The sequence below is a fragment of the Dermacentor albipictus genome, chromosome 4, assembly GCF_038994185.2.
Source record: "Dermacentor albipictus isolate Rhodes 1998 colony chromosome 4, USDA_Dalb.pri_finalv2, whole genome shotgun sequence".
Lineage (NCBI taxonomy): Eukaryota > Metazoa > Arthropoda > Arachnida > Ixodida > Ixodidae > Dermacentor > Dermacentor albipictus.
In genome coordinates, this window is record NC_091824.1 from 161,010,288 (window position 1) to 161,031,672 (window position 21,385).

A 21,385-nucleotide genomic window follows, 5' to 3' on the forward strand; every position below is an offset into this window, starting at 1 on the left:
GCCATAAGTCTCGATGTCAGAGAATCATCGACCATTTTGACCAAGATGCCGTGACACCAAATTCAAATCTAAGCAACTGCTATAGGTCGAACCACGCAAGTACGTTGAACTTCTATCGTTCATAATGCTGAGTTCGTGGTCGGAAGCAAATTCCGCAAGTTTGCAGCCCCTGGAATCTATTCTGGAGCTTTCCGAAACCAAGTGATGAGCATTAAAGTCTCCCGTGATAATCCAGGGTCCAGAAGTCGCCGCCAGGATGTCTCGCAGTCAGTCGCGATCGAACCGACTATATGGGGAGATGTAGGTGCCGATAAGGGTGAAGGCAGCTTTATTCTTTGTAATGTGGAGACACACGTATTGGTTTCCATCATGAGGCTGCACCGAGTAGGGAATATAACTTAGTTCTGTACGGATCTAAACAATTACTTTGCTGAATTGCCGGCACGTCGACGCCATAAAGGCTTCGTATCGAGAGTCTTAGCGCTTTCGACACGTTCAGTTCACATATTACCCCTATAGGAAATCATTTCGTAAAAACGTATTGGCGGAAATGTGAAATCCGTGATTTAAGTCCTCTGGCATTCCAGTGGAAAATCATCGCACTACGCACTTCATCACGGAGTAAAGGCAGTGGAAGAGTCATTGTGCTTATGCAAGGTTTCCAAGCACTAGGCTCAGGGCATCTAACACTTGCACTGCGCTTCGAGCTGTTTGCGTATTCGAGTTGTCCTCACGCGTGCGAATCACATTTATCAAAGACTTGAGCATTGTTACTATTCAGCTGTCATGCTCTGTCAGCTCGTCTGGGTGAGGAGTGGAGCAATGTGGTGCCACTCCTTGTTGGGGGTTTTCCACAGGACTTATCTTTGGCAGTGGTGGCCATGCTTCATCCACGGCATTGTTTTCAGCTGCTCCATTATCGATACGCGATTTGGACACATTCTGCACTGGGGTTGGAGCGGATTCAACAGCAAGAGGTTTTGCGGCATGCGTACTCTGTGTGCGGAGAGAGAATTCCTTGATGAACGTCTGCGACGAGAACGACGTCGCCTGAAGTCAGCGACTGCTTCAGGATGAGTTGACAGATCCCTCACCATTTTCTTCAAGACGGTGAGCTCTCTCTTAACTCTTGGAGATTCATTGGAGGCATCGTGGGTTCCTTGACAGTTTGGACACTTATAAGTTTTAACCTGGTTGTTGTCTACAGAGTGTTGTGCTGCACAGCGGGAACATATCGTAGACTTTCCACAGACGGCGCTCACATGACCGATATTCTGGCAGTTTCTGCACTGAAGTGGCTTGGGAACAAAAGGCCGGTCAGCATGTCGGAAACGATCTACCTTCACATCCGAAGGAAGGCAGTCCCCTTTAAAGGCAATTTTTACGCATCTGGAACTTGCGAGACGGGCCACCTGCAGTACTTGGGTCCCATGATTGGCAGGCTTTATCAAAAGTGGTAAATCCTCGCCTGAGATGGCCACATCCTGTAGTAGCCTCTTTTCCCATCGGGATGATGGTACGAATGTTCATGCCAGCGAGGACAGTGACAGCTCGAAGAGAACCTAACGCCGCCGTTGAGCGACGTCTACCGCAACAACATTCTTCCGAGGGTTGACTCAGACGTCCTTAGCTATCTGGCAAAGCCCTCGAGTTCGACCGATGCAACTTGCTTGTAGAGGAACGTCATGTTGTCGGAGGGTAGCACAGGTAAAAGAGCACAGGTGTACTTCAGCGAACTCTGCGGAGCCCTCATAGCAGCTCTGTCCGCAGAGGCCCTCAGCATCCGCCGCTTTGTTTTCTGACTCGGGACGCTCACGTAGTCGTCGTCGAAGCTGTCGTTGCTCTCGGTCTTGTCTATCAGGGTAGCCTCGCTGTCGCTCGACAGGCAGTTCGGCTTGCTTGAGGCTGCCGACGTGGGCGCCGCTAAATCAGGCGGGACAACGACTTACCAACAAGCCCACTAGTCCGTCCTTTTAAAGTCACCTTCTTGATTCTAAGCGGCATTTTAGTATGTGAAATAAAACCGCCCATTTCGGTACATCAGCCCTTCCAGGGCTTCTAAAAATCGACCACAGTACGCAAGAGAACGCCACGGTTTACCTTTGCCGTTTTCGACCAGGAGCAAATGGGACAAGGCACATTGCCGAGCAGCCAGACACTGGGCCAACGTTGCTGTGCACAAAGGATGCTTGCTACGAAATAGGCAATGTCAAATAACAATACCATTTCCATTTCAGAGTGCATTGTATGCCGCATTTCTAGCGCAAACACATACGTGTTGCGAAATATAGTGCCCTGCTGCAGGGCTCTTTTTATTGACACGCCCTAATGCCTAAGCACCCGTGGAAAAACGGGCATACCTCACACTTTTTGTCATCTTTGTCGCGGCATGATTGCGAAAGCTTTCTCGAATAAAAGAAAGAGTGATTGAAAAGAAAAACCGTGATCTCCATTTTACCCCCAGCTGCCGCTGAACATGATGAAATCTTTTCTTCCCACTTTCCGGAGCGCATATTTCCTGATGTCGACATCTAGGTACGACATTCGACTTATTCTCATCCTTTTGTAGATGAAAGGTTATATATACATATACGACAGAAATGCGTTGTACATTACAGTGAACACAAGCTCAGAAAACTTGTCCTTTAAAGAAAGGTGACTAAACAAAGCAGAATTAAGAAGGGCCTGAAGGCCTAATCACTTAATTCAAGGGCTTCAAATGCTCTTTTGATAGACGAAAACGGCAGCTCTTAGCTTGACACCTACAGCTTGACTTCTTACAAATGCTTGGTGGAGTAGAACCTACGCAGCCTATGCAGTCACAACACGCACTCATCATAGAAACAACCATAGCAGTGCTTATCTTAACTCCTTTGCCCGCCGTGGTGGTGTAGTGGATGATGCTGCGCTAGTAAGCCCGAGGGCGGGGGATAAAACTCCAGTCACTGTGGCCGCATTTCGATCGGGGTGAAACGAAACACCTACCCGTGTACCGTGCATTAGGTGCGCGTTAAAAAACCGCAGGCGGCCGAAATCAATCCAGAGACCCCCACTACGGCGTGCTTCCATCATATCGTGACTTCGGCACACTAAGCAGCTAAATTTTTGTTTCAGCTGCTGTCAGTGGCAAATATCGAGAAAGATTCTTGAACCCAACGAAGACACTGCTTTTTTGTCGTGATGCGTTCTAATATAAATGATTGTGTAGCACTTAAGAAATAAGTAAAAGAATATCTCAATATTTATTTCAATTTTATGTAGATATTGCCCCCGTCTATACCGGCATCTCTTTACGTTCTCTAAATTTATAGTAAGAAGTGGTCCCTACTGGTTCCCAAAAGGATACAGCATCCCACCAGAATGAGTGCACGCACCTAGTTCTCGACAGGAAGCAATATGTAGAAACTTTTGCTGCCGTGCTAAATAACAGACAGCGTCTCTTCATGCAGAAGCTTGATGAACATATTTCACATCACTTGTAGAGCTAGAACAAGTGGCGTACCTGTGATATAGTTACGGCTTCAGTATAATAAATTTTAGCCCGACGTTCCCTCCCAAACATTATACAAAACAAAATGAGATCAAGCTGGTAATGCAAACCTATATAAAATGAAAACCAGGCTATATGACATTAATGTTTTCTTTTCTTTCGAGAAAATCTGAATTTGTTTTGTTTTCGTCAATGCGAAAAAAAGATTTCAAACTTTTCACTCGTATAAAATCAATACAAAACAGTCCCCATAACAACGCCCAAAATGTTGCGAGTGCAGCAGGAAGTAGCGGCGACAGTAAACGCTTTCACCTTAATGTCGACTTTAAACCTTCGAAGAAGGATGCGCTCCTTTTGGCTGGCGTCAACCATCGATCACCTAGCGGCAGAAGTGCAACGAAGCGGCGGCAACGCCCTTGGAGAGCAACGCGTAGTCTGCCCGACGATGCACACCACTGGAGTGCAAATAGCGAACAACAAACAGCGCCATCAGCAAACTTCCAAAGTCGAAAAAAGAAAGGCGCTGACAATAGATGTGCGCAGCTGACGTCAATAGGCGCCTGCACTGGGAAAGCGGACGCGTGCGGATTTCTCGCTCGTAGAGCGTTTTTTAAATGGAGGCACGTGTTTAGTAGAGGCCGGTTAGTGCGGCAAATTCCAGCGCGCCGTTTCGAGAAGTGTGCATCGCCTTCGCTTGCAAGCCATAAGCACGGGGTGGTGCGATACGTTGTGTTCTTCAGAGCCCGAAGACAGCGCAGATCTACGGGTCGCATATAAAACATGGGGGGAGGGGGCACTTCGAAGGTCCAAGAGCATACTGAGAACTCGGGCATGCCAGCACTTATAACAATGTAGGACAAATCTACACTGCCACGTTGCACTTCAAGGACGCTCTTTGCATGGATCCCGACCCGACGCCCACACGCGCATTTAAATTGCTGAAGATGGGGCTGTAAAGGCCAAGTGTCGCCAAGGAGGGTTTGCGACTGCAATGTCGTGCGAAAGTGGATGCTTAGTGCGACCTGCGAGAGAACACTCATCGCGTGATTTGAGGTAGCTTTAGATCGATTGCATAACTGCAAATGTTTGTAAATTGTTTTCTCTATTCCTCGACAATATTACGACAATGTGTGTAATTTCTATAATTTCAGGCAGTGACTATTTCGGCCAGATAATTGAGATCTTGAAACTGGAAAATGCAGGAGTGATAAGTAGTGTAGATTTTTTCAGAACTGTCAGAAAAAAGAAGCATCTTGTTTTTTGTTATGCCACCTCTTGCATCGGCTGTAATTCATGCTTTCGCGAATGAAGTGACTGAGGTATGTATCATTTTAGTAGTGTCTCTTTAGGTAGATATTGTGGCTGGTTAAAAGAAATAACATGGTAACGTGCAAAACAAGACACCAACAACAACAACAAAAAAAGAGGAGACGCGAAGCACGACATACATAGCACCGGCTTCGGACATCCGCTATCTTCACAACAATGATCCGTCACGTTAAAGAGTTCACATCCGGGGGTAAGATTCGAGAACAGATAACTCCAGTGTGTGGTCACGGATTATGTGTTCTCGAATTAGTCAACAAATACTTAGTCTCCACCGTATTAGATATTATTCGTCAGAGGCGCAGACAGCTTACCTATAACTCCAAAGCGAAAACTGGTGCTCATGACAAAACATGTATTTAGAGACCGAATAGTATTAACAGGGAGATTAACCTCAGATTTTCTTATTCAAATGCACGTAAAACACCAAAATATTTTCGATAGACAACTGGATATGGTTTAACGAAATGTATTGGATTTAATAGAAAGGTATATTCTAAGATTCTAAGAACTGTAGGAAGTCTGGTAAAGCAGAATTTTGAAAAGAAAACTATCTGAACTAGCTCAGTATAAAAATTACTGAAGCGTAAAGTTTATCAATCCTTAACTAAGCACCAAAATTAGATATTATAGTTATGCAATGCATCAGATCGTGGTTTTGGCGCGTAAAACCTCATAATTTAATTTTAAACTGTTAGACCATATACAGCGGACAAATCCTTCATATTGGCTTACAGCTTACATGAAGTCGACGTAATACTTACGAAATTTTTGAAATACCTACTTCTAGAAAAGTGGTGTATTGGAGCGCGGTGCGTAACACATCGAATTTGTTCCTCTTAGATGTGGTCATCGGTGCAGTTTACGGAATTGTTATATTTATTGCTAAGTTATATCCTATAAATCTTCGTACGTTAGCTTTTTTTTCAATTTTACAGTTTTGTACAATATATTCTAAAAACATTGGCCGCGTAAATAAACAGGTAGCTTAGATTTTATATTTTTCTTCATACAACACCTGTTTGAATTCAGTCCTCTAAGGGCCGAGAAAAACAATTTCTTCATTACTATGTATTTTGATCGTGGCTTCTTAGATAAAGCTTCTTGTTAAGCGCTATTGGATACAATGAGCGCTAGATACACCCACAAAAAAAGAACAAAGAAATAGTATCGTATTAACTTTAGGAAGTTTTAAAACACTATTTTTGACAACCGCAGCTTTTGTTCGAGCTGCCAATAGCCCAGTTTCTCATAATAACAAGTTTGGTTATACATCCCCCAGATCCACATGCATTCCAGACCCAATCTTGATGCGCCTCACAATACTGCATTTCTCAATGGTCCAGACACCCGGTTATACTCATACACACAAACATACATTCGCACAAAGATTCAGTGGAAATTTAGAGGTAAATGTGACAGAAATGTGTTAGCATTAAGTTGCACCTATTTGAGGTCCCGGATTTGTGATTTCAAACGCGCTCACCACATTGCGAAATCTTGTTCAGACGCTTACTGGACCCATGTCCTTTCACCTGCAGGTGCCAAGTGCAACTGATGGTGCTCCAGACCCGACCACGGTCATTTGCATTATACGTGCGACGCGAACAGGAGGGTGCAGACATAGACAAATATGCCCGCCCGAACACTGCATTTAATCATTGCTTGCCTCTCTTTTCAGATAATGACGTCAGCCTCTCTTCGTTCAGAATAAAGGGCAGCGCTCGGGAGACCACGTTTCTCTCTCTCTCTCTCTCTCTCTCTCTCTATATATATATATAGATATATATATATATATATATATATATATATATATATATATATATATATATATATATTTAAGATACCTTACAGGCCCGAAGAATGGGCATTCGGTAGGGGAAGCTTCAAGAATTTTACACAGTATAAAGAGCAATCAATTATACGGAACATAAAGTGCTTTGTTACTTATAATACAACGAAGAGTCAAGTTTACACAGACTCTAAAATTCTCAGTTCAAAAAAAAAAGAAAGGCATACAAGAAGAAACGTAGACAAGCAGTTTTTTATTTAAATTACGAAATGAATGTCTATGTCGTGATGGAATTTTTCTTTGTTAGCTTAGGCTACCAGGATATTGCGAAGGTCGTGCCACAAACGCATGACACGTGGAAGGGCAGATGAGTGAAAAGCGTCTGTTTTGAGCTAGAAGCACGTAATATATATATATATATATATATATATATATATATATATATATATATATATATACATACATATAATCTGAAAGAAGAGAGGCTGAAAACAGTGTCTCATTCTGTTTCTACCTCTGTCAGGTGACTGGTTTCCCACACGGTCGCCCACATACAATTTTTCCTCTTTGAATTTCCTAATGCTAACGCATTAAAAAGAGACTAATGGAAGACTTCTCCATTCAAAGACACGAAACGACCAAACAAGGGTACACTATTTTTCCCATCTCTATCGTACACACAAACGTCGTTTTCACTGATTTTATTAGCTTGGTCATTTATTTTCATTTGTTGTGCAGCCCCGGCACTCAACGCTGTGTTTCTGGTATTAATGAAACCCCTGGCTTCCGTACGTTCTACGGAATAAGGTTACCAGTGACTTGAAGCTGAACAGTGTCAAGGCAATAGCACTGCGAAGTGCACAAATACAAGATTGACTAAAATGTAAAGACAATCTAGTGAAATATAGAGAGATCCCTAAATTTCCGCTGCACTAAATAATACTCCGCATTTTCTTGTGTACCGCATTTGTTTGTCTTTTCGCCGTTTAGGGTAGCAAACCAGGTGCAACCTGGTTAACCTACGTGCACATCATCTTAGCTCTGTCATTTTTGGAAAGGGAACAGCCACATGTCTGAGCAGAATACGGCACAGTAAAAAAATATGAACGAAAGGTTGGCTGAATACGTTCTCAAAGAAAACGGATTATCTGAACATTCAATCATCACTTTGAAGATACGTTTACATTTCCTTCAATGAGACCAGTTCAAGTGATTGTCGATATTTCTTTCTGTGTCGGAAGCAGCTCCCGCCTAACGCACTTCGTCGCATTTGTAGAAATGACAGATTGCACCGGAACCATCTCCAAACGCGGCCGAGCGTACGCTCGACTTCCGCAGAGGAAAAATCTCATTCTTCGGTTCCGGCCCATCAAATCTGTGCGTATGGTTACATTCTTGGTGAAGCGCAAGTAACCAGGAATAGAGCTTTGGACGAATTGTGTTCGCAAGTAGAAACTCAAAGCATGCCGTGACAGTACTGGAGTGCATCCGACTTCACAAGCGGGCAACTGATGAAGACGACGATAGTATAGGTATACTGCAGAAAAGAGAGGAATCGATTGGTTGCTGGTATCGGCTTCGCGTGGCGCTTTCGAAATATTAACGCAATAGCGTTAAGGGCCACGTGTCGCACAATATCCGCTGTTGCCGTTGGTGGAGTTTTCCGTGAGCGAAAATTCCCGGACATATTTAGGTAAATGTATATGCCACACCTTGCTATATGACATGCAGTATATGCGGGTTATATTGCCTCAATATTCTATCACTAAAGTTGCTCCTACCTTGTCTTACATTCTTAACAAAGCTATTCATCAGAATTTTGAGAATGACCACCAAATGTTAGCTCCCACTTTTACCGTGTTCTCGTTTTGCTCATAGCCCACAAACAAACGTCATGAAACAAAACACCGACAGCGCATGCCTTTTAAGTTAAATCCTCTCAGGCTAAAATATTAAAAGTGCGAAACAATAACAGAAACTTGAAAATGATTCAGTTCTTTTTCGGCATGACTGTGCACTACTTCCGGGATTGACCCATGCAAGAAGCGGCGTTTGTGCCGGAAAGCTCGCCTTCGTGCATAAATTTTCGCCACCAGCGATTCTCGGAAAACATTACGGTTACATAAGCTGCAGTTGCCGGTAAGCATGAGAAGCCATCAGGGATCTTTGAATGCAATCACGTTCCACCTTTAAAGGCGAAGCTTAAGCATCCTCCAAGGTTTTATTGCTATTCCGGACTTCTGAAATTACTTGATTAAGGTTTACACGGGGAATTGGGTCAATAGAAATTCAATACACACAAGAGAACAAGATGAAAGCAGGAGTCAACGTTTCGACAAGCGGACTTGTCTTTTTCAAGGGGACATATGCTCTCCTCGGCACAGTATATATAGGTGCGCTTCTTTAAAGGGGTGGAGAGGGTAAGGCGGGTGGGCGTGGCAATGACCGCGGGTTCGTTAGCAGGGAGGGTGTACAATTGAAAAGAAAGGTGTGCTACTGAACATCGGTGGAAAAATGTGAGGTAGTGGCGTGTGTCAGCCAATATACGTGTCACTGTGGTTTCCCCTTTTCGTGGAATGGGCCTGCAGGACAGGGAGGCGAGGGGGTGGAGGGGGGGGGGGGGGGTACTATCTGCTCCGCAGGAGGTATGTGAACTGTTGTCTCTCTGAAAGAGATGATAAAACAAGCGGTAGAAAATGGTGCTCGTGAAGACAAGAAAAGTAATTTGTAAATAATTAGTAAATTCTATATGGAACCTTCCCAATAAATAATAAACAAGCTTACTCGTTGTCTAAACAAATATTAATAAGGTGCTTTAGCTCACTTGTTGGCGACAGTTCACTGCAGCAAGTGAACTGTCCTTTATTTACTGTTGTGAGACTGCACAGTATTACTCCCAGCCCTTCTGCCGGTGACGGATGTCGCGTTTTGTAAACTAGGACGAAGCAGAGATGTGAAACTGAGCATGCCTATAGACACAAAGCACACCGCAACCTGCTACTGGGAGCAAAATGCCGTTGTCGGCGGTGCAAAAGGTGCTATACGGGCATTGACTTTGCAAGCGGCGGGACGCGAGCAGCTCGTTTGGTTTTCACAACACCGTCGGGGATCAATTACTGCGCCCGACGATCCTTCACGCGTGGGTTCATGCCTAATGCGTGGGTGCACAAAATGCTCAACATGCATTGGCGTCCAGATTTCTTCACGCCACACCCCGATGAAAGGCACGGTTGTTGCTTGTTCGCTTTTCCAGCAGTCTCTTTGTGCTGTTTTTATCATTGTAGTTCCTTTCTTTAGCGACCATTGCGACCAATGTCCAATTAGCGACCAATGTCGGTGACCGACCAGCGGCCACCGACATTGCCTAAACTACTTGCCCGAAAGGCGGCCTCGGGCACAATACTTCAATAGCAGGTAGAAAGTTACTGGCATAGCCTTATTTTACTATAGAAACTCTGGGTTTTCGGCATCGGCCAGGCGTTCCTACGCTGCAAAGTAGTCATTTCATTCGCTTCTGGATGTGGTTCTGATCATTATCAGACCAGCCATGTAATTATCCCAGCTGTGGACGTGACTTTTCAGGCTTAGTCTATGCAGTTCTACGAGTATTGGATTCACGCTAGTCAAGTAACGAGTTGGTTTTCTGCGCATCCATTTGCCGCATTGCGTGGTTGCTAACGGACCACGTTACTTGCGCCGTGCACATAACCTGATTGCATCGGTCTCATCGCCTGTCTACGCCGACGCTCTCGGGCGCTTTCTCTGCATAATCATTTCGCTACCTCCATAATCATCATTACTTTCTCGGCGTAGTCACGTTTCCAATCTTCATGCAAGTCTGCAATGACCCGTACGAAATTAGGGGTTATGATGATTTTCCATAACAATACTTTGCCGTTACCTCTGCACTACTAGTGCCAACAAGCTCCCAAAAAGCCGTCCTAGGTGAGCAACAAGAGAAAGGAAGCATTCGTAATCCATGGCAACAATGTTACTTTTACCTTTATAACAGGTATGGCATATCTGCGAAGAGATGTCAGTGTTGGAACAGGGCGATGAAAGGGACTAGTTTTTGGCATTTCGTATTTCCTACTTGTGTTATGTATGCAAGCGCGAAGATATGAAAACACAAACAAACGAATTATTCGCAATTGCTAATTGCGCACCATTCGCTTTTCAGTGCTTCGTCATTTGCGCATTTTTAAAATTATTATTGTGATATAGGTAGGCTACGTCAGAGCCGACTAGCAGAAAATCTCAAATACTTGTCTCAAGTAACATTATAAAAGGAAGACAAGGATGAACATATCAGGAACCACGACGCACACACGAAGGAAACCGCTTCCCACATAGTGCAAGAAGAAAATATGACTGTTGTACCGCAAAATTTAGCAAGTGAAAGTCACGTGAAAGAAATCACGCGATAAAGATTTGAGCAGCTTAGAAGTAGAACTGTCTTATCGAATGTACGCCAAACAGGAACAGGTTAGTTTAATTCAATATTCCATTGCTCAGTTGCAATGACATGCTTAGTGCTTACATTATTAATAATAATAATTGCGGTTTTACGAGCCAAAACCACTTTCTGATTATGAGGCACGCCGTAGTTGAGGACTCCGGAAATTTTGACCACCTGGGGTTCTTTAACGTGCACCTAAATGTAAGCACACGGGTGTTTTTGCATTTCGCCCCCATCGAAATGTGGCCGCCGTGGCCGGGATTCGATCCCGCGACCTCGTGCTCAACAGCCCAACAACATAGCCACTGAGCAACCACGGCGGGCACGCTCACATTATTTCTGCAACACGGTGTGTGTGTACTAAGAACATCAAGGCAAGTTAATGTCCAGCTCATTTACTTTGCCGTACTACTATCGTGTACATTACTCGCTTTCGCATCTTGATCATAGTAATGCAGTTGTGTTTAAATTTCAGGACATGCATGAAACTTTTGAAGAATACATAAAAAAAGAATTGAACTTTCGGCTAAGGGAATTATGCTTGCAGCACAACAACTGGCGTTATACCAAATATACATTCGATACCCTGGCTATATTTAAGCGTATACCGATGGTTTTTGTCAAAAAAATTATTCTACAGCGGCCTTTATCATTCCAGAATATAACCGAATACAAACATTCAAACTATCTCACGCAACGTCATCAGCAACAGAAGACCTTGTTGCAATATTGTCTTTGCTACGCGACATAATTTCAATGCAGAAAGGGGAACAATGGGTAATCCTTTGTGACTCGCAGGCAGCTTTGTCTTCACAGTGACATCAGCAATTCACAAAACATGGCGTCAGTTAACGAGATACTTCTGGAACTCACAAAATCAAGTGAATAAAATCGCACAGTAACGTTCCAATGGATACCTTGCCACTGCAATATACCTGGGAATGTTGCAGCAGATAAGGCTGCTTGACAAGCGCATGTTAATAACACAACACATGGTCTCCCTATAACACAAGGCGAATTGCGCCGCATACTAAGACAGATATCAGCCCGTCGTTACATGGTCTCCCTCTAACACAACGCAAATTGCGCGGCATACTAAGACAGTTATCAGCCCGTGGTTGCAAAGTGAGATGGTTTGATCAGAACACGAAATCTTGTGATTTATTTCACGTTGACCAATCGTTTCAATTTCAAATCTCATCCACAATGAATACAACTAGAGCCTTTGAAACGCTGATTCAACATATACGTCTCGGTACCGCGTTCACAAAACACTTTCTACATAACATTTCAAGAGCTGATAGAGCGGAATGTACTAGTGGCCACGCGGATAAGGACGTACAGCATCTTATGTCAGAATGTCCGCGACATGACACACACAGACAACGCTTAGCACTTGATTTAGTTGCATTAGATCGCAGGCCCTTCAGCCTCAGGAAGATCTCAGGTCTTTGGCCAACATACTCATTGCAAAGACGACCGTTACTGGCCCTTCGAAGATTTCTGGAAACGAGCAGTATTCTCGGAAAGTACTTAGTAGAGTGTTTGAATGTGATAAGCGCATTCTATGCTTTTCTTTCACCCAACTTTGTCCAATCCAATGCCTGTTTTTTTTTGTAACTTCGTAAGACTTCAATCCGTGATTTCTGATGTGCCCTTATTTTAGTCTAGCTAAGTGACCAGACTTTGTGTTTACTTAAGTGAACATATGTGACCACACTCTGTGTTGCTGTGTTACGGATTTGACTTTTGCTTTAGAGTGGCATTACTCTACTTACGTGACTGGGCTTTGTGTTTTAATGATTTGGAGTTGTCCTTCAGTTATAGTGTGACATTAGTGTACTTATGTTACCCGAATCAATGTTTATTTTATGATTTCCCTATTTTAGTTACGAATTAGTTTATTCGTGTTTTTATATCCCTATGTGAGAAGGAGTAGGCCACGCCAATTAAAGGCGACAAGATCTCATAAATACCATACAATAAAAGAATACATACAAAATCGACGCTGTCTTAGGAGTGTGCGTAACACTATATTCTAGGCATTTTTTTTTTTTTTGGTTTTGCGAGTGTCTTGCACAACAAAGGAACATTTCTTACCAGAACGAAGTATTTCCTTATTTTCTGTTGTTTTTCCTAACACGATAAATAAATCTGAAATGTAGAGGCAAAATGCGCAAAGGCAGAAAGGCTGATCTTAAAAATGAACCTACATGCGTCTCAGCGATTTATTGTCGAATCTGTTGTCCACAATTTATTGTCTTTATAGTTTTTACATAAACCTTATCGCACTCGCAATCAGAGAAGTATGTGCACTTTAAATGATGCTTCGCTCTTATGAAGCTACTTCCAGAGCATGAACCCTCCTTTTCCTCTTCAGGGTTCCTTTTCCGAGAACCCGTAAGTACAAAACTATCACGTTTCGTAACGTGCTCTATTTTATAACCTAATTAGAGTGAAACTGCATCACAAAAATATAAAGAAGACAATGTGAGATAGTTAACAAAAGAGAACAGATATGCAGGAAAACATTATCTGAATTTCTGCAAAAGGACGCAGAGATCAAATGTTGAAGGCCACAGTAAAGCACTTCAGAAATGTCCGCACATATAGCTACTAGACAGATGTTCACTAAGGCATAAGCTGAGCAACTATTGTAGTTTTTAGGAGTAAGGCAATATTCTAAAGCTGACTTATCGAAAAGTGTTTAAGAAAAGTTTTGAAAATTTGTGGTTTTAGATTGTGTTGATCGGAGTCATTAAAATGCTACAAAAGCGCAAGAATGGGAGCAGTGCTTCAAAATAATAAAAAACAAATAAGGTGGCTTAAGTATCCCCTTTTCTATCACCATTGACCTATGAGTTGCCGTTGTTGTTGTTGTGGCTCCTCCAATAAATTCACCGTATTTTTTTCCTAAGAGCAACGAACGATGTTTTTCAGAAATGACAGCTTCCTGTCCCGACGGAAGTAGAAAGCTGAAGCTACGCTTCCTTGTGGAGACCTTTGTTTACTAATAACGAGGGAAAGTACTCGTACAATCAAGAAAGCGCAGCAAAAAACGAAAAAAAAGAAAAGGGAAAAAGCACGTGCAGCTTTGGAAGTGAGGAGAAACAGCTTAGAAACGAAAATTGTTCGTCCCCGCCAGAGCCAGTTTACGACACTCAAGTTGAAATAGAGATACGCATAAAAAAAAGCTAAGGAAAGGTTTTTGTGTCGAGTATGTCGACATTTTGCTGCTTTAGCGTTAACCAATAGCACAGTGCTATTGCCAGTACCTCTTTTGTTCCTGTGCTGTGCCGACTAAGGTCGATGCTGGTGGCTGCACATGAAAAACAAATGTAAACTCACGAAGAGAAAAGACAAAAAATAATAGCAAACATGCCGACATCGATTATAAAGCTGACAGTTGCTAGTTTCTTTTCTTTTTTCTGTCTGCGCAGTTATTCTCGCTACATCAAGGTTATTATTCCTCGCCTTCTTACAGGGGCTGTTGTTCATGGAAGAAGAAACACAAGCCTTCACAGTACACAACATGGTAGAACAGAGTCCCTAAAAGATAACACGTGCACACGCTTCCGTCTATTTTGCTGCCAAGAGTACAGGATTCACCATCAAGAATGCCATGACATGCACATGAGAGCCAAACATTACAGGCAACAATCGCAGTGCAAAAATTCACTTTTCTGAATATAGGCGTTGAGTCTAAATTCTCCATTGTCTGGCGCAGATATACACTCGCTCCTTTCATTCTCTTTAAAAAAAGGCGTTCGACCATCCCGAAGCGCTACACTGAGGTATCGCTATGAGAAGTTATTAATACATTTTGAAACGGAACGCTGCACCCGCAGACAACACAACGGCTTATTTTAAAGCATGGGTTACTTGGATCAGCGATTCTTTTGTTAAGACGTATCAAGAACGCAGTTTCGGGGATGGTTTTTTTTATCAGAAATTCGGAAATAAACCGCTAAGAAACATCGAGACCCTGATAGATGTGGTCAAAATGCGTATTAATAGAGCTTGCATATATGTAAACGAGTCGAAGTTGTATGCAATGTTTCCCCGCAGTTTGTTTCCCCGCAGTCTGACACGCACACCCGCCGTGGTTGCTCAGTGGCTATGGTGTTAGGCTGCTGAGCACGAGGTCGCGGGATCGAATCCCGGCCACGGCGGCCACATTTCGATGGGGGCGAAATGCGAAAACACCCGTGTACTTAGATTTAGGTGCACGTTAAAGAACCCCAGGTGGTCAAAATTTCCGGAGTCATCCGCTACGGCGTGCCTCATAATCAGAAAGTGGTTTTGGCACGTAAAACCCCATAATTTAATTTTTTTTTTCTGACACGCAGTAACACTTCCTCCTACCCCAGAAGTTGTGAAGAAAATAGTGCCTAACTGAAGCCTCCATTGCTGGTATTATGCTAACCTTCGAGGAGTCATCAACGTTGTTTACGCTTGTACACGCAGTGATAAAAATATGTTGAAACTGCCCTCTCGTACGAATAAACAAGTGTAAGGGAAGTACCCCCAGCTGCTTTAACCGTGCTTGTAACAAGACAGCCGTTAGCGCTGTTAGTGCGTGCGAACGGCTATAATTTATTTTATTTCAACAAAAAATAATCAAGGACAACGCATTTTTACTGCTTATGATTTACTATGGCGCCTAAGTTTACTCGGTTCACAAGTTAGAAGAGAATAAAAGGAACTATAAGTGCGCTTTATGGAGTGCCCCGAGCAATACCGTGGTCGACAAGTGGGTCGCTGGCTTATTTTCTGCAGGGTTCCATCAACCGCAGCGACGGCGAACGGGAACATTACAGAAGACGTCGAAGAATTACGTTCCTGAGTTGCGCATTCCTGCGCGTGTGAGCGGAAGTTTTTGACACTCCTCGGATCGACGTTGTCATCGGAAAACGACACCCGGTAAAAGATAACAGCCAAAATTACCTGTTTAAAATGATTCTTCGACTGCCTATCTCCTTCTGTCGTTTTTTTTTCTTTAGTTAAGGTAGTTTAAGGTGGGATTCTTCTGTCAGCTGTTATGACCATGTTAAAAACAGTAGGCTGTAGTGCGCATTCTATATCATTTTGGGACCATGATCTTCCGAAGAACATATTCGCGAGTAGTAAAGGGCCTAGAGTTCACTACCAGTCATTGTCTTGTTTACTGCGGTCATAAATTGTTTCAGCAGTATATTAAAATGAAGCAGGTTAGAATGTTTCCCACTGGTATAATACATTGCCTATCTATGAAGCAAACAAAAATGATGTATTGCTGTAGCGCAAGATCAGGTGGAATAATTTTCTGATTGTGTCGCATCGCAATCTCCTGAAAGTAACAACAAAGTACTGGAATCATGCGAAGACTACTGGACGAAATACTTGAAAGAATTTAGTTTAGCTGCAATTAGAGCCAAGTCAGTGTGCATGGTGACCAAGCAGCTTTCGAAGCTTTCGATATTTCCTACATTTCAGTGATATTGTTGTCCCTGCTTCGGAAGCCTTATTGTAGTTTATTCATGCAGGATTTACGGATATTGGACGCCATGAGTGTTATACAACGACATATTTAATACAAGATATGGAAATCCTTTGGAATTATTGAATAAGGCAATCTGATGATACGTCTAGCAACAAAGCCAAATGATTAATCATTTAGCGCGAAACCTGATAAGTCATCGCCGTTTAGGAAAATGGTGCTAGGGACGCCACCACGCCCACGGGCACATTAGAAGACCAAGCAAGCGTGGATCCGCAGCCCAACCGCGATTCATTAACGAGTCATCAATATCGTTCTGGCACTTCCGCGGACCCCCGGTATAAATTACAGTAAGCGGGTGAACTATACGAGGCGATCATTATCAAGGCGAAAGCGGAAGACACCCTTTTGGGAGACATTATGCACAGCAGGCCTATCCCTCGTCACGACGCTGGTATCGTCATGTTCACCAGAGAAAAATAGCCATGTGCGAAAAGCGTTTGTATGCGAGCTCTGTGTTGCCCAATTTATTTAATCAAATAAACGAATTACTTCAATTCGCTTTCTTAGTATTCACACCATAGCCCCAGCAGTTCTTCAACTTCTTGTTGGGTCGATGTACTGAACACTGTACTCAACAACGACCATTGCGTAACACCTTGGGCAGAAGTTTTGTCGAATTAGACATTTGTATACTTTTGCCGCTTTCGACAGCACGTCAAAAAAATAAGATACGAGAATTTGCTTTTGACAGTGAGTAAGCTGCGACGACGACTGCAGTGGAGAGTCACGTTTTTTCTGATAAATGCTTCGATGAAAGTACATCGCAGCGCGTATAGTCCATATTCATAAAATGTGTTTACGCCACACTAGCGTGTGCAGAGACAGGTAATTTACCCGCACTTTTTCTAACAAGTGTTTCAAATTTTGGAGCCACCTCTGCAAGTAAACAAATAGGGTTTTCTCTCTAGCGCTTACTGCTTCAGCGCTAGAAACTGGAGTATCTATTGCTGCGTGAAGCACACACAAAATGGCGTGGCAATTTTGTAGAGCTGCCATTTGTTCCCTCTGTTTTGTCCCTTCACAGGGAATGGCTATATCACGCGCGATATCTGATAGAACCATAAGGATGCAAGTTTGTCTGCGCTTTTTGTTTTCAATCAGTCTGCTATACACAACGTTCGAGTTCTCTTTGCTTCTCGCATTATCAAGCCATGAATGAAGTGAGATCCCCACCCCTACCGCATCTTTAGAAGATAATTGACGACCTATGAGTATGAGCCTGAGCAGCCTTCGTTAGCATTCTACAGCGAAATTTCTACCACAGGTTCACGTTTTGTGCCCGGTCACGCTATAGTATTCAGGGATGAGCGAGTTTCCGGCTCTTTTTTTTTCTGCCACCATTTCTTGTTTGTTGTTCTCTCGTGACCGCACTGTTACTATGCGCTCTTATGTGCCGTTGTTCCTGCTCTGCTGCGATCACATTACGTCTTTGTTCGCCGGGTTGCCTTTTAGAACGCAGCTCATAGGCGCCTCTCCATGGATTGAGCATCGGCGTCGGCGAAACCTCGCGAACGTGCCCGTGCAACTGCTCGTTGGCCCTCGTCTTCTTCCACAGCTGGCTCCGATGCGGCTCATCATGCCAGCGTTCCTACACTGCCCGTCGCGCTCGTGCCGCTGCTCGCGCGTTCGTCGTCGTCTTCTTCCACAGCTGGCTCCGATGCCGCTCATCATTCTCATCATCATCATCATCAGCCTGGTTACGCCCACTGCAGGGCAAAGGCCTCTCCCATATTTCTCCAACAACCCCGGTCATGTACTAATTGTGGCCATGCCATCCCTGCAAACTTCTTAATCTCATCCGCACACCTAACTTTCTGCGCCCCCTGCTACGCTTCCCTTCCCTTGGAATCCAGTCCGTAACCCTTAATGACCGTCGGTTATCTTCCCTCCTCATTACATGTCCTGCCCACGCCCATTTCCTTTTTTTTTTATTTCAACTATGATGTCATTAACTCGCCTTTGTTCCCTCACCCAATCTGCTCTTTTCTTATCCCTTAACGTTACGCCTATTATTCTTCTTTCCATAGCTCGTTGCGTCGTCCTCAATTTGAGTAGAACCCTTTTTGTAAGCCTCCAGGTTTCTGCCCCGTAGGTGAGTACTGGTAAGACAGCTATTATATACTTTTCTCTTGAGGGATAATGGCAACCTGCAGTTCATGATCTGAGAATGCCTGCCAAATGCACCCCAGCCCATTCTTATTCTTCTGATTATTTCCGTCTCATGATCCGGATCCGCCGTCACTACCTGCCCTAAGTAGATGTATTCCCTTACCACTTCCAGTGCCTCGCTACTTATTGTAAATTGCTGTTCTCTTCCGAGGCTGTTAAACATTACTTTAGTTTTCTGCAGATTAATTTTTAGACCCACTCTTCTGCTTTGCCTCTCCAGGTCATTGAGCATGCATTGCAATTGGTCCCCTGATTTACTAAGCAGGGCAATATCATCATCGAATCGCAAGTTACTAAGGTATTCTCCATTAACTTTTATCCCCAATTCTTCCCAATCCAGGTCTCTGAATACCTCCTGTAAACATGCTGTGAATAGCATTGGAGAGATCATATGTCCCTGTCTGACGCCTTTCTTTATTGGGATTTTGTTGCTTTCTTTGTGGAGGACTACGGTGGCTGTGGAGCCGCTATAGATATCTTCCAGTATTTTTACACACGGCTCATCTACACCCTGGTTCCGTAATGCCTCCACGACTGCTGAGGTTTCAACAGAATCAAACGCTTTCTCGTAATCAATGACAGCTATATATTCTAGCGTTGTCATACTGCCTCTCCCTCGGCGAAGGCCCTGACGGCACCGGCCCACAGCCAGTCGGGGCAGTAATTTCGGTCTCAAATTCTTCGTCTGAGTATATCGCGAAATGAAAACACGTATAAAGATGCGCTGAAATTTCGCATTAGGGAGTATCGTAATCGTCGGGCATTTTTCGTCTCTTCATCCGGTTTGCGAAGGTTAATGCAAAACTAATACCGAAGCCTCGATAGAACGCGTGTTGTGATTGTAACGTGAAGCAGCGACTCCTAATCCCGCTGCGAGCTGTCTCTCTGTGGTGCGAGTTGTACGCGGCGTGATTCAGTACCTCTGAGCCACATTGAGCTCGATCCAGGGAATTAATCTGTGACTCGAATATTCCTGTGGATCTGCGCTAACGGGAATTGCCCCTTTTCCTCCGTCTTGCGACCACCGTTACTGGGGTAACACCCTATCCTATTCACGTATCACACGCTAGCGGCACCGCTTCAAGGTGTCACAACTAGGGCGAAGCTTTTTGTCATAAGCTCCTATCTAAATGTATGGGAAGGGAGAACTCCACAGTAAAAACAAATAGCAGAATTATGGGAGCCACGCCAATTCAGAAATCTAAAGCGAAAAATGTTGATGCATAATACACCACTCTGAAGTCATGGCGGCATCGGGTAGTCAAGAAGTTCAGAAAGGGCCAGTAAATATTGCTACGGAATAGTATTACTGATGACGAAGAGGCGAGCGCTAAGAAGACGACGACAACGATTGGAGGCTAGCGCGGGCTGTTGCCTCTTGGCCAAGTGCGGCGTATTACGTTGTAAATATACTTGTATATAGCTTTTCATTTGCGTCTTCTTACGTAACATATGGGCGGTTGCGAAGTTCCGCCCATACTTATATGGCCGACCCTTTTCCGTTATCACAGACCATCACGCGCTTTGTTGGTTATGCTCATTGAAAGACCCTTCAGGAAGACTTGGTCGCTGGGCCTTACGCCTCCAAGAATATTCTTTCTCTGTCACCTACAAATCTGGCCGACTACACAAGGACGCTGACTGCCTGTCTCGCTACCCGGTAGATGAGCCTGACGACGCCGACAGTAGTACCGCCGACGGCATTTTCTCTGTGTCTGTCTTCGCTAACATCGCCTATGAGCAGTACCGAGACCTATCGCTGCGAGTACTCATCGAGCGTCTGCGCTCTACACCTACCGACGCATCCGTTCGCCGATATGTCCTCCAGGGCGGCATTCTGTACCGAAGGAACTTCCTCCCTGACGGATCTGATCTTCTTCTTGTCGTGCCAAAACATCTACGACAGACTGTGCTCTTTGAGATGCATGACGCACCTACTGCAGGACATCTTGGCGTAACCCGCACGTACGACCGCGTCCGCCGCCGCTTCTATTGGCCTGGTCTCGCTCGCTCCGTCCGACACTATGTTGCTGCCTGTGATACCTGCCAGCGTCGGAAAACACCTCAGGTGCTACCTGCCGGTCATCTCCAACCGACCCTGCCCCTTGACACGGCACTTCCTCCTACTTCGATCTCAACAAGCGAGTATGCGCGCGACGCCATCGCTCTCGCCGACCATGCACGCCAGCTTGCCCGTGCTCGACTGACGGACTCGCAAACCACTCAGCAGCGTCAGTACAACGCCCGCCACCGTGACGTACAGTTTTCGCCTGGTGCGCTCGTGCTCTTGTGGTCGCCCTCTCGTCACGTCGGACTTTCACAAAAGCTCCTTTCGCGATACACAGGGCCCTACCGCGTGCTGCGCCAGGTGACGCCTGTGACGTACGAAATTGCCCCTGTGAGCTCAACCTCGTCATCTACTGTGGCACCTAGTGATGTCGTGCACGTCAGTAGGCTCAAGGCCTACTACACTGTTTCCAAGTCCGGCCTTTAGTCGCTCCGGGACGGCGCTTTTGCCGCCGGGGGTAGTGCTACGGAATAGTATTACCGATGACGAAGAGGCGAGCGCTAAGAAGACGACGACAACGATTGGAGGCTAGCGCGGGC

At 44.5% G+C, this 21,385-nt stretch overlaps 1 protein-coding gene across 9 annotated transcripts in view; it reads right to left on the bottom strand.

The window, feature by feature from the left end:
• LOC135899990 (neprilysin-1-like) overlaps positions 1 to 21,385 on the bottom strand; it is a 702,442-nt gene that overhangs the window by 422,227 nt on the left and 258,830 nt on the right. The window contains exon 1 of one of the 9 annotated variants that reach the window (XM_065429412.1): positions 3,803 to 3,932. The exons of 7 other annotated variants lie outside the window; for them this stretch is intronic. In XM_065429412.1, the coding sequence (XP_065285484.1) occupies positions 3,803 to 3,862 (60 nt within the window). In that variant the 5' untranslated portion in view covers positions 3,863 to 3,932. Of the gene's footprint in view, positions 1 to 3,802; positions 3,933 to 21,385 lie in introns of those variants that run through there. One more of the 9 variants, XM_065429417.2, reaches the window with a different exon arrangement.